At 35.8% G+C, this 17,510-nt stretch overlaps 1 protein-coding gene across 10 annotated transcripts; it reads left to right on the forward strand.

Annotated features, from left to right (window-relative positions):
• Positions 1-1,207: 1,207 nt before the first annotated feature.
• Unc-115a (actin binding LIM protein Uncoordinated 115a) lies at positions 1,208-17,502 on the forward strand. Of its 10 annotated transcripts, XM_088046749.1 has the most exons (15): positions 5,592-5,967; positions 9,792-10,012; positions 10,058-10,238; positions 11,572-11,792; positions 12,317-12,562; positions 12,645-12,716; positions 12,814-13,006; positions 13,064-13,303; positions 13,353-13,581; positions 13,628-13,806; positions 14,425-14,522; positions 14,799-14,868; positions 15,175-15,215; positions 16,369-16,569; positions 16,618-17,502. In XM_088046749.1, the coding sequence occupies exons 1-15, from the start codon at positions 5,826-5,828 to the stop codon at positions 16,729-16,731; spliced, it is 2,448 nt and encodes an 815-aa protein (XP_087902875.1). In that variant the 5' UTR covers positions 5,592-5,825; the 3' UTR covers positions 16,732-17,502. The 10 variants fall into 10 exon arrangements, with proteins under 10 accessions (XP_087902877.1, XP_087902879.1, XP_087902880.1 ...); XM_088046751.1 differs by lacking the exon at positions 5,592-5,967 and adding an exon at positions 1,208-1,396 and having other exon boundaries at positions 12,814-13,303; XM_088046747.1 differs by lacking the exon at positions 14,425-14,522 and adding an exon at positions 14,213-14,289 and having other exon boundaries at positions 5,591-5,967; positions 12,814-13,303.
• The last annotated feature ends 8 nt before the right edge of the window (positions 17,503-17,510 follow it).

Below are 17,510 nucleotides of genomic sequence, written 5' to 3' on the forward strand. Positions count from 1 at the left end.
ATCTGAAAACAATAAAAAAGCGGTTTTAATAAAGTAAGAATTAACGTAATCCAAGGCAATTTTCAAAAATGTAAAACAAACTAATTAAAAAATCTATTACAAAATCAAACAACTAAGAACTTCAAATACAGTCGTGGCCAAATTATTTTGGACATTATGTTTTTAAATTTTGAAAATCTGAGTGAAGTCAATAAACTTTGTCAAAAGTGACAGTATCAATGAAATTCATAAAAGATGCTTTTCACTGCACAACAACCAATTGACTTTGACGTCCAAAACCATTTGGCCGCGGCTGTAGAATTTCGAAAATACAAAAAATTAAGAAGCCTATACAATCAACAACTTGACAGAATTTTAAGTCAATTTAGAAATGGGAAATGAGTAAGAAAATACAAAGTGTTTATAAATGTTTCTAGCATCAAAGGTGGCTATGAAATGTCAAAGAAATTTGCCGCTCATTACAAATCTGGGTTTTGATTTTTCAACTGACTAAGTAAATTTTGAGAAATAAACTGTTCTAGTTGTAGTTTAAAACCTGAAAATCTAACACTTGGACACAAAACTGTAACTGAAACGTCATGCATGTAAGTTACATTATAAATAATTTTTAAGATAGTTATATTCACTATAAAAACAAAGCGGCAAAATAGTACACGGCAGGAATTCCAGAGCCACCCTTGATGCTAGAAACATTTATAAACACCTTGTATAAAAATCCCTAGGCATTTGAAAGAAAACTGATACAAGCAGTAAACTTTACGTATGAATTAAGAATGGCCTACAGCATCTTTAACATTAAAACATTAAAACCAACCAGAATGCTAAATTTATTGCTCGAAATGGTAATAAAAATAAATAACAAAATTTTGAAATTGTGCTAATATTTTGTGGAACAAAAGCAATCGTTGACTCACTATACTTTCAAACTGAAAATATAAATTAGAAAAACTTGTCAAAGCGATAAAATTATCAAAAACACCACTTTAAAACACAAAAATTGATAAAAGATATAGCTCATCATCACTTGCAAGCCACTTGTCGTCGTTGATTTTATAGTTCCCCCATCTTCGAATTTCTTGTCTTTTTTATCATCGATAAAGCGATAAAACCGATAAAAAACGCATTAACTCAAAGCTCACGTGACCTTGCGCCGCCACTGAGCTTTGGCCATCGCTTTTTGCAGCAGTGCTGCCATAAATGCGCAGTGTCAAAATATAAAAGCTTTTAATAATTTGGGCTCGCCCATTTTAGATTGACGTGAATGTCAAGTTTTTATAATAAATTATTAAAAAATATATTTTTTGAATGATTATTAAATAAACTATGCAGTTTTAACAACAAAAATCGGTGTAAAGTGTAATTTTGGTGTTAGTGTGTGAACCTTCATTGAAAATGGGTGAGTTTTAGCCGGTGTTTGGTTATGCTTTTTTATCGTTATTATTTGCATAATTTTCTGTTTGTCCTTTGAACATGTTTAGAGTTAATTGTTATGTCACTTATTTATGATGTCTGTTATCTGAAAGTGTCATGTAACGATGCTGTTATCAAGTCGTGACACCCCTTTGGTGACAGAGTAAATTTAGACATCGATCTCGGTTGGTTTTTTTTACTATTTTACTGCCAGTCTGTGGCTAGAATTAGCAAAACCGACTTTCCGATGTACAGAGGGTATTCCGAAGATCGATAATTTGTTACTAAGGCGACCCTACAACTCGCGCCCCAACGTGGGGTAGGACCCAGTGGGTCCCTTCCACAAACGCCATAAAACTGATTGTATGAATTGCGTTTTTACGACTACAGAAACCTTGACCCTTTTGATTAAACGTGTTCCATTTATGAGCTATACACACCTCAGGAACTTTTTTCCAGACAAAATTGAGCTATTAATATTCAAAGTTTGCTCCATTTTCTTAGAGCTTAAAACGTTTTAGTTTCAAGCTTTTCAAATTTACCTCCAGCACCGGTGCTTTCAACGTTGATTAAGTTGTTTGCAGTTTGGTTAAATATTCATGTATTCATTTCGGTTTGAAAACTTGTTTATGTTGGACAGTGCCATCAGCGTCATCCAAATCATAATAAATTAAACTTCAAAGATAAATGTATTTTTGGGGCTTGTGATAAAAAGTGGAGATATTTTGCCATAACAGTGTGGAATAAAATTAGAATTCCACCATCAAGGTTAGAAGTCAATCTTTAATGTAACTTCGTTATCAGAACAGAAATAAACACGTCCTTTCCTGAACAGTTTATTTAATTTTATTTCTATTGTTGCAGCAATGTAGTCTTTACCTGTGATAACAATGTTGGCTCAGATACTCTCGTATTTACTCTTTGTTCTCCTGATTTTTATTTAGAAACAACATTTTTCGAATTCTACGATCTCATTTAACGACTGCAGTTCCAGAATTATATTTTAGCTTCACATTCCACGCCACTTCCGTTTTCATCAAAGCTCAATTTTTCTTTGAATCGCACCAGAAGTCTGCAAATTTATGTTTTCCTTCCGAGAGTAATTAATTTTGTCGTTACAATTCCAGTTTTTAATTTCACTTTTCTTATTGCTTTTTAAAATTCCTCGTGCGTTTCCTCTGTGTTTACTTCCGGTCAAGGAGCGGAAGAGCAGAACATCAGTTTTTGTCGGCGTCGTGGACTTACCTAGCACACATTTTTAGTAATTTAAATTTTAGCATTACGTACTTATGTGTAGAAAAATTCTGTAGAGCAAAGGTCTTCAAAAAAGGTGACAATATTTTGTAGATAAGAGATAATTTTGCAGGTTTAGATAAAGATGACACAGACTTGTCAATTATTGCTCATTTTCTATCATTTCTACAGTTCCCTCGTATCTACTGTAGAGAGGAAGCAGCTCAATATTACCACAAAATGTCTCCTTCCACGTGAATTTCCAATTCAGAATTAATGATTTCCCAAAAATGGCGCCTCTTAGATGACTCATTTATGTCATTACATCCATTCCATTAGCATATTGTATCGACTTGAGTTGTAGTGGCACACCATTACGGGAATCCGTGTAATTTGTGATGTAAATAAGCTTAATTAATAACAATTAAAAAGCAATCAGACTAGTGGAAACATTATAAAAACTCCGTGATTTTGAAACTTTTGTCTTAATTTTTTTGCTACACCATGTAACAGCCTTTCACAACCGTCTGGTTTATTGATGAAAGCCTGTCCAATGACTTGTATTGTGGTTTAATTAAAATTGCGCCATAGCACCTGACTCGTGGATAAATTTAATTGTTAGAGGAAGCCAAGTTATTAACATTTTAATTCGACGAAACGTGTGTTTGGCCCATCACTATTATCAAGTGATTATCGAGACAATACTGGTTTCTAGCAGTAGGTGGTTACAACACAAACCCGTGGGTGCGACTAGTTTAACAAATTTCTTTTTCTGTTAACTGGAACAAGTCATCTACCTGCACCACACATGAATCAACGTTTTCACTTTCATGTCAAAGATGCTCAGATACTTAATCACTTTCTACCTCACTTGTGCTTCCTGGTTGAAAGACCCCGAAAGAGATTCCTCATCGGAAATCAATTTTTTGATCAAATTTAATTTTGCGCTTCGACGATGTTAAAGCTCATCGTTTCTAATCGTCGTCGCGTTTTTTCTTGATAACCACAATAGAGGTCTTCCCACATTTCAATGCAACGCGATTTGTTGTCCACATAATAAGTAAAAATAGAAGTGACTCGGTAAATTACGTCATGGATGGTAAATATTTGCATTCGAGTGATAGCTGCACAGGTGGCAAATTTGGGGGTCACTAATTTGGGTTTGGTTTTGCCATTGACGGGTTTTCGGGAGCTAATAATAATAATTGGTGGCTTTATGGTTTTCTTCCTTTTTCTAATTCAAATAGATGACGGCGACTGAAGGTCACTTTCAAGGATTTTATACACACGTAATGTAACTGGAAATTTTGTTGCCAAAGCACGTGGTCATACAAAGTTGAAAGTTCATCTTACAACATTTTGTGGGCGACACCTAAGATAATTAAAATAATTGTGGGAAATCATGAAATCAGCTCCAATTATGTGTTTTCAGTCTTTATCCACCGTCTTCCTCTTCGTGTTTATTTTTCAGGTGACAATGTAGACTTGGAAAGCGGGACTTGATGACATTCTTTTTGTTATATAATTCATTATTTACATTTGACGTACGTTTATGACTCACTGACGAGAATAATGTTAAATCTGTCAGCAAAGGTAATGACTTATTAGCAGTGATGTAACAGTAATGTTTCCTGCGAAATTTATTTGCTTTTCAATTAAGATAAAAGGTTCTCTGTTTTTCTAAAACAACACATTGTTGACCAAGCTTTTCGTGGCGTTTTACCTGCTTCTTAAAAATTTCACGTATTTTTCACATATTCAATAGCGAAAATAGATGCAGCCAAAATATATTTTCCCATTTTCTGTGATATGTAACACCGGATTCTTATCAGAAAAACCGCGAGAAAAACAAATACGCAAACCGCGTCTTTCTGTCTGTTGTAGTTCCGGAAATATGGAGCACCGAATATTCCAGAGCTTTAAAATTTTTGCCCTTTGGGGACAACCCTAAATTTGAATCCCTTCTAATTCATTTATTTGCGGACGTACGGAAAAAATTGGGTCAGTTTTCGATCCTGCGTTCAATGAATTTGCTTCACAAATTAACGAGATATTCACTGAAGTCAAATAACTTCAACTATTCAATAATTAAATAACTTCTCTTTTCATTACCCCAAAAATTCAAGAACAATGTGAAGTCATTATAATAACACGTTCCACCTGAAAAAGATTCACCTCTGACCAGCGAAATTTTTGGAATAGTTTACCTCGAGTTTACCTAACCTTTGGACTTGACCATTTAGCTCATAGTTAAATTGCGTGTACTACTTCTATTTTTTCACGGCTCGTTAATATAAAATGAATTGTTTCCTCCGTCGCCGGTATAAAATTATGACACATTGGTCAATAAAAAATTAGGCCATGTTTTCAGATCGAGCCGAGGGAATAAAGTCAAGAAATGATTTGCAGAAATCTATCAGAAATGTACACAACCCAGTTAATATTTGCAAGAGATAAGTGTTGCTATTTTCAATCAGTTAATAAACAAAAACGTCCTGTCGAGTCAATCTTCATGAACTTTTGGGCAGTTACAGTAATGTGCTTTCATCGGAAGTAAACAATAAGAGTTCATTCGGAGCTTCCTTTGAACAATCAAATTTCAAATTATTGACATTTGTGGAGAAAGTTTGTGTTTCCCGTCCTAAATGAAAACACGTAAAATATTTGTTGGTCTGAGTGAATGAACTGAAGATTCATTACAATGTTTATGTCTTGCGCTAAAACTAAATTTAGTCAGTTTATGTACACAGATTCCGCTGAAAACAACACTGATTTATCTTGTGATTATTAAATTGAAATGGAGCCGGAATAACGCAAAACGCCTCAAATTCGCTATTGAAAGGTAAACCTAAAATTACCAAGACATGTACGCGTGCAATGAACGGTCAAACATTTGACAATTTAAATTACTGCACTCACGTCTCTCCACTCCCGTTCAACTCGTTAGTCATCATCATCTGAACGAGGCTTCAGTCGGTGCTTTTGCTTTCAGTGTACCGTTTCCTTCTGTCGCTGCGTGTTAAAGAGCGGCTCACATGTAAAAATACGAGTGATGCATAGATAATTCGCTAAACAGGATACGCTGAAATCAATTTTGCGAAATACACAATCGGTATTTTTAGACAGTTTACAGTTCGAACGCGCCAACATTGCAGTTTTTACTTTCTCTGTGAGTGCGAACCATGAAAAATAAAAACGGGAAATCCGCGAGTGAGCACTTGATCCTATCAGAGAAAAGTGGTCAAGAAAAACCACCGCTTGATAAGAAAAAACTAGCGGCCCTCGAAAAAGAGAGGATCAAAAATGAAAAGAAGTTGAAGAAAGGTGAGTCGGTGCTTATGGGATTTGTTGCGAGGCTTCGCGGCCTTGGAAATTTATCAAAATTATTCCATGGATTTGCGTACTAAAGTTTTTCTATTTGTGTCAAACTTATTATTAATGGGCTGAGTCATACTCGTTTATTTATGTTTGGTACATTTATCACTCGACCAAAGAAAATCATCTTGAGCTGGATGAACAGAGGAGCCTTTGCTTGTGGGTTCCGCTCCATTGGAACTTCGAGTTCAGGAAACGCCACGAAAGCGACTTTATTCAAAAAGGGAAGAAAAACATCTCTATAATTGAATTATGGTAATTGACCCTCCACTTTTATAAAAGAGGTTAAGTAAAGCAGTTGACACGTAATACGGTTGAATACATTAACCGGGTCGATTAAAGAATGCTTTTTGAAATTGTTGAGGGGAAAAAAGTGGACTAGTTTTGCGAGGAACGTGGCTTGAAAATGATTATCAAACGGACCTGTTTAATTACACAACTTCAGGATGTTTTAACCTGATTTTGACCGGCCGAAAAAACATTTCCTTGTTTCGGGTCGGAAGTCAGAAATTATGCGACCTGAAAGTGTAAATATTTAGTTTTTTGGCTCTACAGCGGTTCGGTTATTCGGACCTACAAAATTAATTTTTTGATACGATCTTTCATCCATTTCAGATTACCACCGGTTGAAACGTTTCAGATTTCAACCTAGAATCTTATTAGAATCATCAAACTGCAAATTGAAATTTCATTATTTATTTGTGGTTAAAGTGCAGTTTTCTTGATGCTAAACCGCTCCAAAACAGTAAAACAATTCTACCAATATCCAATATAGTTCAAGGTCTGCTTGAATCAACTTTTCGCCATAATTCTTAGTTTCTAAAAAATGCAAATAATTTTTGACCTTGTTTAAATGACAAAATACACGAATATCGCTTCAGTGACATCATTTCAAGTGAGTTTATTTGTGACTGTAGTTTAATAAAAATTTTATTACTAAAACCACATAAAAACCTACGGCAATTATACATACTATCTAATTAATATTTCATGAACGTGGTATGTAATTAGATATCAGTTTACATTCCGATTAAATGAAACTAAAATTGTTTAATTGCACCAAACAATAAATAATTTATATTGGCTTTGCGGGGTACAAAGTCTGCACGTCCAAGTATTGCAGTTTTTCCTGTCACTGCTTAATTTACAAAAATTACCGAAGGCGATAACGTTATCAGGACTTGGCGTGTCAAATATTGTTCTTCCTATTAGTTAACTATTGTAGTACGGTACCAATTAGCAATTTTTAGCAACATGATGTAACGTCCGTTTCGCTTGAACCATTTTAGACACTTTTCCGACCCACAATTTACTTTAGACTTTTACCTCTAAAGGCAAATAAGAACATCAAGTCATCACGATCAAGGTTTACCACATGTACAAATAATTAATTCTCAACACAATAGGGACAGTCGTAACAATTTTAGCGCGGTTTTAAAATTATCCACTAACCTATTTCGCGTTTTTCAGTGAGATTTGAACGCACCCGGTTCGTAAATTTTTGAGCCAGGAGACGCGGGCGTCCTAAAATACATATTTAGTCTAATTTCATTCATGAGAACATGACTTTGTTTAATTTCAAGGCCGAAAACAAATTTTGGCTCTCCATTTCCCGCAATAAAGAGCATCGAGGTGTTTAATAAAAGCCCTGTATAAATGAGTTAAAAATAGAAATGATCGCGATTGAAACATGCCAGAGTTGAATGTATTTATATTATTATTAGAGGTATTTCATGGATGAACAATTTGGCCGTGGTTTTACAACAAAACCCACTGCTGTCATAACCGTAAATCACAATTAAACGCGAAAGTGGTTTTAGGATCTTAATCAAACTCTTTCAGGTCGGAGCTTATCCTGATTTCCTCTCAGTCGTGATAACTGTAATCAGTTTGTACACAGTGCAAATTGGAAAGTTAATTAGCAAACTGTAATTTTTCTAATCCGAAATTTTTGCTGGCGCCCGAACCGTAACTAATCAGCTAGGTCAATGCTAACTGAAGTACAGACATGCTATGTTCAACCCATCATTAGCCCACAATTTTTGGAAAACCAGGAGCAAAAACGCTCTAACTGTAAACTTTCAAATGCGTTTTTTAACGGAATTGTAATTATACGCGTCTATACACGTGTGGCACGCACGAAAAAAACTGATTTAGACAGGTGATTAAATTTAAAATATTTTACGATTCAAAAATAGTTTTGAGGCTAAGCGAATTACTAAAAAAGGTTATAAACATTCTAAAAATGTAATTAAATCATGAAGGTGTTTTGTGAAGAGGGTCGTAAACAAGTTGGGATTTCAAAATGTCACAGTTTAGATCAAATGATTGATATTGTGGACCACCTATTGGGATTTTTTGCGTTATCAAGGTGTAACTATTCAAAATAACTGGACCAGTTACTGATTTCTTTTGTAACCTCCAAGTTTTTAGGATGTTGAATTGATTTTGATTGGTTGAAATGTGTAATAGACTAATTTTGTGGGTTTCTACCATGGAGATTTTTTCTCATTGCGTGGTCTTACATAATATTATAGTATGTAATTTTCATTCCTAATTGTGCTTTATTTTTAATTAACTTTGCTTTGTGTTTTATAGTTGCTCTTAATAATTAAAACCTTTTTTTCTGTTAGACATTCTAAAATTTTGTTTTTTCTCTTCATTATTAGCAAAATTATTAATCTTCAAATTTTGTAGTTTCGCATATTTTGGATTCATATTCTAAATGCATATAAATTCATATATTTTAGAGGTGCAATTTTTTATCTAATTAGGGGAAAAATACATTCCCATTTCTATTTATAGTTTTGTGGATTGTCAAATTAAAATATAGTGTCAAAATTTGTCCAATGACAATTTTTTATTTATTTTTAGGTTTTGGAGTTTACATGATCAATATTCTCGTAAACTAATTGACAGAAATTTTGACCACTTTAAACAGGATTCAATTCAAGTTGATCAAATTAATCTATTTGCTCCAATTTAGTCTCATGTAATTTACAGTTAGTTCAATCATAAAAAATTGCAGATTTTTTGCTTTACAGAAGTGTTATCTGAAAACTAAAAGATATTGTCAAAATTTCTCAAATTTGATCAAAACTCAAAATGTTGCTTCCATTTTGGTTCAAAACACAGTAAAGTTGGACACAGTTTAGTCTATTTCGGCTAAATTTACTCCAATTGAATCTTCTAGAATCAAATGAAAATTACTTCTAACTGTCGGCAACGTGATTTTTGTATCTCAACTGGTTTTAATTTCACACAGTTTCTTGTAACTGTTAAATACTTTCGCATTTATGCAACAAATGAGGTGAAGGCTTCAAAAAAATCGTACGTGTGCAGTTTTCCACGGTAAAATATACATAAATAGAAGTTTTGTGGTTTCCATTTTACTATAAATTCCAACGTGGTAATGAATAAATTGCATTTTTTTTTACACAAAACCATTTCCTCCTCTGCCTTGAATGCGTCTCTCGTAAAGTAAACCTCAAATTATTTACGATTGTTTGTTTCCTCATTTGAAGCGATAACGGTCCAGTCATTACATTGAACCCTTTCCCGGTAAAAATGCAAATCCGTTGCACTAAACCATCAACATGCGAAATCTCCATTAAAACCATGTTAGTTCTAATGGAAAGAAATCTAAAACTAGGCGCCTCTCCTGTATTTTTATTGTGTTATCTGCGTTTAAATATTAATTTAGCGTGGGTTTATCTCAATGTAAATACAACGCTGCTATTTTCTCACGCACTAATTAATTATTTTTTTTCCAGGGAAAACTCTTTGTCAAGCATGCAAGAAAAAATGCTCCGGTGAAGTACTCCGAGTCCAAGATAAATACTTCCACACTCAATGTTTCAAATGCAAAGTTTGTTCGAATTCGCTAGCACAGGGTGGATTCTTTTCTAAAGATGGTGCTTATTATTGTACTGCTGATTACCAGAGGAATTTCGGGACGAAGTGTAGTACTTGCCATGATTACGTCGAAGGAGAGGTCTGTGATTTTTTCTTGTGACAACACCATTAATTCGATATTTAGGTCGTGACGGCTCTCGGCAAGACCTACCACAAGAAATGTTTCACGTGTGACCGCTGCCGACAGCCGCCCCCAGACGAGAAAGTCACCTATACAGGAAAAGAGATACTGTGCCAGAAATGTGTTCAGATTCCAGTCAGGGATGGCACGCCAAAAACTAGCCCAACGACTAATAATGCCAATGGTAAGACTAGTTAATTACTTAAGTGCATTGTTCTGAGTCAGAGGATTAGATCACAGATGCATTTTAGAGCAGTGAAAAGAAATTCACTTGTTGCGTTGTGAAATTCACAGTTGATTCCATTTCCGATAAAAACAGGATGTAGCGCATCTGGGGAATTTGCCAAGTTATTAGCAGTAAATTTGGAAAAGCTCGAATTTTCCGCTTCTCTTTGATCTTTCGTCGATGTTTTTGTTTATTCGGAAAAATACACGTGACAACAATATTTAGCGGCGGCGAGTTTGGTGATTTCCAGTAAATTCTGGACCATCGAGCCGGATATTGCCAAGTGCAAGGCGGAAAATATGTTGTGTGTTATTAGCGTTGCCATCAACTTTTTTGGTAAAACTGTTTTTAATGTTTGCATGCTTTTTACTCTATTTTAAAATGTAAGTTTACAACGCGCTGACATTTTGCCAAACAGTAAAAACGTTGTTAATTTTCTAGACATTCGTTGTGCTAGTTTTATTATACCGGAGCCCAAATTATCAGGAAATAAATAAAGTTTGTGCAATGATGAACGATGTTAACTTCAAATTGCACTACATGTTGAGCGATGATTTATTTTAATTTATACTTTAATTTAGAAATTTATTAGGTAAACATAAACTTTACGTGTTTGTGTTTTCATGGAACACTTGCGAAAAAACTAAATTTAATGAGTTGCAAGCAGAATTAATTATCAATATGACTAGTCAGAGTTACTGGTGTTTTTAGTCTCTGTAGATTTATTATAAAGTGTAATTTTGAAACTCTTTCATCTACAGTTTTTTTACTGATAAGATTTCAGTTCTACTGACTTGACTGGCAGCTGTGACACAGAGATTCCTCGAGCATGAAATTACAAATAAAATGACAGTTATTTGCGTAACATGTGTGAGAAATCTCTAATATAGGCCGCAACAACAAAAAACAATAACACTTTTGTTGAAATTGACGATGCAATGCACGCTGTGCGACTTCTCAATTATTACACGCTGCATCAAATAACTTTGATACGGATCTGAAAATCGCCGTCTCTTCGGTTTCACACCTCTCAAAATTCCCATTAAGTTCTGTGGGCTTGGGAACATTTTAATTAGTCTTCCCACACAACCCGAATTCCTACAAAATCGCTTTAAATTAAGATACGAAATTCTCCTCTTTTTTCGTGAATTCTGATCTACATTTGCGTTATCACACCCAGATAACCGCTGTCGTCACTACTATAAATACTCGGCCCGAATCAAATGTTTCCATTTTTTCAATTTGGTTAATTTCATCTCGCGATTAATGATGTTTTCTTTTGAAATTCCAGAGTGTGCCGGTTGTGGCAAGGAACTAAGTGAAGGCCAAGCTCTCGTTGCTCTGGATCAACAGTGGCACATATGGTGTTTCCAATGTGGCACTTGTGGTGTTGTATTACATGGAGAGTATATGGGAAGAAATGGAAAGCCGTATTGTGAAAGAGATTACCAGAAGCAGTTCGGGATTAAATGCGCTTATTGTAATAGATATATCAGTGGAAAGGTTTTACAGGTAAGATTGTGATTGATTTTGTATGTTGTTTATTTTACGAGTGCAAACGGTGTGTGGAATCTTTTCATATCGATTTGTTTACTCGATGTGGTCATTTTTAGTCATTACCAATCAGCGGGAATTTTGTTTTATTATGAATTTGGAACTGTGAGACTACTAAAATTGTGCTTTGGCGGAATTCGATGGATGCTATAAAAGAATTCCATTAAGATTCCAAATTTAATTTGACGACATTAATGTGGATGCTTTACGGGACATATTTATTACTATAACTGGGAAAAATTTGGGACTAAATTCTCTTGTTTTTGCAATTCCATCATTAAAAGTTTAACCCGTTTTTCATATCAAATAAGAAATCAGAGAGATTATGATTTTTTAACAATCCTTTATTTTTATATAATTGTTTGTTTTCGATAGCGTACTTATAATTTGCAATCTCATACTTCGTCTATTACTAGAGTAGGTCAACTACGTTACAATTTAAAGGATTTGATGAAATTTAAAGCGTTTTTTTAATTTTCTAGGCCGGTGACAACCACCATTTCCACCCAACCTGCGCGCGATGCACGAAATGCGGAGACCCCTTTGGCGACGGCGAGGAAATGTACCTCCAAGGTGGTGCAATCTGGCACCCTCGATGTGGTCCAGGTCCGACGGAAAACGGCCAAATCCTGAACGGTTCCGGGGAACCCAATGGTCATTGCACCGACACTGACGCTTCAGTAAGAGAGTTCGATAGGATGAGTAGTTCTGGAGTTAGCGAAATGCAGGTACTTTACCATTTCACGAATTTTCGTATTTCCCAGTTGGTTTGCATTGTAGTTGTTTTATTTTTTTGCATGATTTTTACAGTTCTCCATGCGCTCTCGCACCCCTAGCTTGAATGGTTCGTTATACAGTCCCACAAGCATGTCTCATAGGAAGGTTTGTTTCTTTTTTTTTAATTTATTTTTGCTCGACATCCCGTTGTTTATGTTTTATTGTTTTGGTTGATGGTTATAATATCGCCGCTTTTTCGCAGCATTTCAGTTACCGAACACCTTCGCCAGGCTTGATATTACGAGAACATAACAAATCAGCAACTTTAGCCGACGATATTTCGAGAATATACACTTATAGTTACCTTACAGAAGAACCGACTTTAGGCTATTTACGCCGACCTATTGATCCTTACGATAAAGCTCCCACTTCGCCACATTTCCATAGACCAACTTGTAAGTCGGTGGATTTGAACGAAATTTCTGAGTACAACAACATGACCATTCTTCCAGCACAAAATTCTTTAAGGGGTAGTCAAAGCGGGAGTAAAAGACACGGCTCTAGATCGGCAATGAAAGTGTTGGTTGACTCCATCAGGAGCGAGACGCCGAGGCCTAAATCCCCGCATATGAATAACGAGGAGCCCATTGAATTGGCGCATTTCCCGGCCGCGAAGCCACCGGTGCCTGGAGAACCGCCTAAGATCGAAAGGGATGACTTCCCGGCGCCTCCTTACCCGTACACTGATCCAGGTAAAAACTTTTTTTAGTTCGACACAAATCTCATTGGTTGTTTTTCCAGAGCGCCGGAAACGATGGTCGGATTCTTATAAAGGAGTTCCTGACTCCGACGAGGATGAAGTCGACGGGATGAGTCCCAAAGAGATCGAAGATTTGAAGTTGAAAAAAGAAGAAGAGGAGTTGAGTAAAATTTCTAGTGGCATCGGAAAAGTGTTCTTAAAGAGTGTACAGGATAGAGAGAAGTTGCGGCAGTGGAAAGCTGCTCATTTAGATCCCAGGAACGCGTCTAGGTGAGGTTTCACTGCATCTCCAATTGAGACTATTTGGGTTTTCCAGGACGCCCTCCGCCAACAAAGAGCCATCTTATAGACTGCGATACGATAATCCCATCGGTGCGAGTCCTTCCCGGAACATGGATCACCCCAAGCCGTTCGACGAAGACGAGTACGACAGATCCTACAGTGGTCGCTCTTCAGTGGGGCGCTCCCAAGCCTGGGCAGCCCCCAATTACAACGGTAACTACCAAACCCTATCTTCGCACAATTGTCTTGTTCTAAATTAGATCCTGACAGGTGTGGGCGTGCGAATTTGATTTCTTTTCGTTTTGAGATTGTTTGAGCGCGCCCACGCACGTCATCCGATGACTATATCTAATTTAAAATAAGAACCCCGAGGGTCTAAATTGTACCGGTTTGCAAAAAAAAAGTTTTTAGCGACAATTGGCAGATTCTTGTAAGGTGAGATGTGAATGTGATGATGAATCGTGAAATCTAAAGGCATGTACGTTCGTGGATAATTACAGAAATTTTGATAAGATTTGCTAGCAGTACTCACGAAGTCGCTTTTTTGTGTCTTGCATGATCGCTTTATAAAATAGCATCGATTTTTTTTATTATTTTGCATTTTATTTTGCGTGTTCAGTAGTCTCGTCGTTACGAAGTGTCCCTAGACCAGGTTATGGGTTAAAGTCGTCGACATTACCTGCTAGAAACGGATATGTAAGTAGTGATTTTAAGATTGAAGGCGCTTGAAAACTGCTTTCAAGCGTCTTGGAAACACATCAACATGCGGTCACACTTTGTCTTTTCTACTATCATTTGATCATGTATTTTCACTTCCTCTTTGCTATGCAGTTGTGAGCGCTCTGCGACATGTTCCTAAGCCAGGTTATGGTTTGGCGCCACGATCTCATACATTCAGTTCTTCTGCGGGTAGCTATCCTCAAATTCCTGTAAGTCTCAAGGCGCATGCTTTCGGAAAGCCTAGTGTGTAGACAGTCTCTAGTTGTTCAGCTTCATGCTTTCAAAACCTGTTAACTGTTGATGGTCGCTAAGACAGTCAGTCAGCATTTGAGAGGTCATGCTCTTTCTTTCATTTCCTTCTTCCCCAGTCAAGTCGTCTTTCTCACGCCCCCGCTCGCTCAGCTTCTTCATTCTTCATCGCATGTTATGTGTTTTTCAACAGATCTCCAAGAAATTGAGGATATTTAATTCATTACTATTCACAGGGCGATTATTCCTTTAGCGGGATGGGTGCTAAAACCCATAGCACCGACTTCAGTTGTGGAAAATCGGATAGTAAGTATCACACTGTAAAGTAGTCTCTTGCTTAAGCAGCTTATTATACACTTCGGTCGTTTCGAAAATCAATCTAAATTCTACCGTAGTAGGGTGTTGGTCGTCAAGCACGGTGCTTTCTCGACACAGAATTTTAACCATCTTTTCCAGTATTTTGACGCTGCTTACTTCTCTATGGTTTTCGAAAACCGTTTAGCTTTTATGCATGATCAACGCCTTCGACAAAATAGTTCCGAAAACGAAATTTTTACATTATAATTATCATGTTTTAAGAGCTAGAATGTTAAGTTAATGCTTTTTCTTCAGTTTCCACTGGATCCATCACGGATGTTGAAAGACGTGCTCTGGTATGTAAATAATGCTTTATCTAACTTTAATGTGCCCACAATAACTCGCTTTTTAATTTAACAATTGCGTTGTGTTTACTAAGTCACAGTTCTCTCACTACAAGACACCTTTTTAGTTGGCTTTTGTGATAGTTGGGCGGAGGGATTTTTGCGGAAGTGTGTAGAGCGACAAAATTTGATTTTAAGAGGATTTATAGTGGAGGCGATTTTTATTTAGAATTTAAAAAAAATTAATTAATTGTCTGGCTGGTTGTTACTCATTTCCCAAGATCGGTCAGTTTTTTGAGACTTTGATTTTATCAATGGATTTAAAGACCCACCTTTTCTTTATTTTAAAATGAAGAAACAGGAGGGAATTCGGATTAAAGCCAAAAAAAAATACTTTATTGGTTCTGCATGGCTCTTATCTCAATTGTTCTTCTAACAAAAAACGCATAAAACCACCTACTCGACCGCTAATCTTATACGTAAAATTTAATTGGCTACCAAATAGTTTACTGGTTAAATTTCGAAGCCAATTAAGTCATGCACAAAAAATTAATCAATTCATTGGCTTTTATTATTGATAATGATAACACTGCGCAACAGTACTTTTTTTCCAAAGATGTAAAAGGGGTTTCTGGATATACAGGGCGTTCTGATTACGAAACAGTAATCGGTTTTTCAAGATCAGCTCTAGTTTTCGAAAAAATAACTTTGCCAAAATCATTGAAAATTAAAAAACTAGAGCTGATATAATAACCGTTGAGATTTTTTCGCAAAATATAAAAAAGTTAAATTTTGTTGGACTGTGTTATGATAATGAATGACGACCAGTGCCCGGCGACTAGATAAATACTTCAATTGAGAAAGTGAATGAGTTCTGTATTTTTTATTGAAATCTCTTTTGGTTTCTTGAATTTCTTGGGTTCTTCCCTTTGAGAAAAAAAATAAGAATAAACATTTTTATCCTTTTGATCCTTTCCATTCATTGGAGTCCTTGAAGATTTCAATATAAATCTGGAACCTTTCAGTACTTGACACCACTCTAAGTCCTCGAAATCGTTCCTTCATTGGCTAATGAATTAGTGTAAAATTTCTTTCATATCTTTGTTCGGTGGTTATGTGGCAATGTTGTGTTTCCTTTCGTATCTGATTTGTTTTGTGGTGGTAGAATTCAGAAATGCCCGTGTCAACGACATACATGGGCGGTCTGGGACGTTACCCGGGCGGGTACTCGTCACAAGTACGACGATCCCTTCCAAACATGGCCCACACAATGCTAATCAACGAACCAGCCAAAATCTACCCATACCACTTACTTGTGATCACTAATTACAGACTGCCTGCGGATGTTGACAGGTGTAACCTCGAGGTAACTCTTCAGATGGTTGTGTTGGGTGTGCTGAAAAATCTTTTTTAGAGACACCTGTCGGATGCGGAATTCGAAGCGATTTTCCAAGTAGCAAGGACGGACTTTTACAGACTACCAACATGGCGTAGGAATGAATTAAAACGTAGAGCTCGCTTATTCTAAACTTTCCATATTCATGTGCTTCTATCTCCAAAGTTTAGATATTACTGCTTTGGGAGTGCTATTCAAGTCATCACGCTAAGAGCCGCTGTACACGGCTTGAAAAGTGTTTGGTTCCTTTTGACTGTTTTTGTTTTATCTTTAGATTTTATTGACTGGATCATACTTTGCCATAGTGTTAGTTTTCAAAGTTTGACATGGTCTTTTTAAGTGCTGAATTATGGTAGCTCTCATTTTATTACTTTTAACAGATCGTAGATCAAATCGATATTTTTCTACTGGTTAGTTTGATTTTATATTAATCGTATAAACTCTTGCGTGACTTTAGGAGAATTGGAAATTCAACCAAAATAAGGATTTTAAGCAATGGACAAATTGGCTATATTCAGAGATTGATATTTTTTCTATAGCATAAGTGTAACATTTAAGTAGTGCTAAGATCTAGTTAAAGTTAAAATCGGCATTTAGATTGCTTTAAACATAATTATTGCTTTGGGCTAGTCGTATATTCTTTTGTACAATCCGTTAGTGCTGTCAAATGGACTTCAAGGTGTACCTAAGGTATTTGTTTCTGAGATATTTATAAGTAAAGAATTTATTAAACCATGTAATTTTAATTAATAAATTCTTTCATTTTCTTTCAGCTACAGTCACTTTTTTTTCAATGTTTAAATTGTTACAATTATTTATTTATTGTAGGTATCATAACAGTTTAAAGCTTTAGGTAATCGAGATTTGTTAATATTGCTCTGATGAATAAAAAGAACAAGGAAATAGTTTTT

Source organism: Gnatocerus cornutus, chromosome 9 (assembly GCF_029298725.1).
Source record: "Gnatocerus cornutus isolate USDA-ARS CGAHR chromosome 9, icGnaCorn1.1, whole genome shotgun sequence".
Classification (NCBI taxonomy): domain Eukaryota; kingdom Metazoa; phylum Arthropoda; class Insecta; order Coleoptera; family Tenebrionidae; genus Gnatocerus; species Gnatocerus cornutus.

What these genes read in the sequence shown, in the direction of transcription:
- Unc-115a (XM_088046745.1), top strand. Translation starts at nt 5,826, where the DNA reads ATGAAAAATAAAAACGGGAAATCCGCGAGTGAGCACTTGATCCTATCA. An exon ending in ATGATTACGTCGAAGGAGAG is followed by an intron (nt 10,013 to 10,057) that starts GTCTGTGATTTT and finishes TTCGATATTTAG; the next exon opens with GTCGTGACGGCTCTCGGCAA. An exon ending in TTACCCGTACACTGATCCAG is followed by an intron (nt 13,304 to 13,352) that starts GTAAAAACTTTT and finishes TTGTTTTTCCAG; the next exon opens with AGCGCCGGAAACGATGGTCG.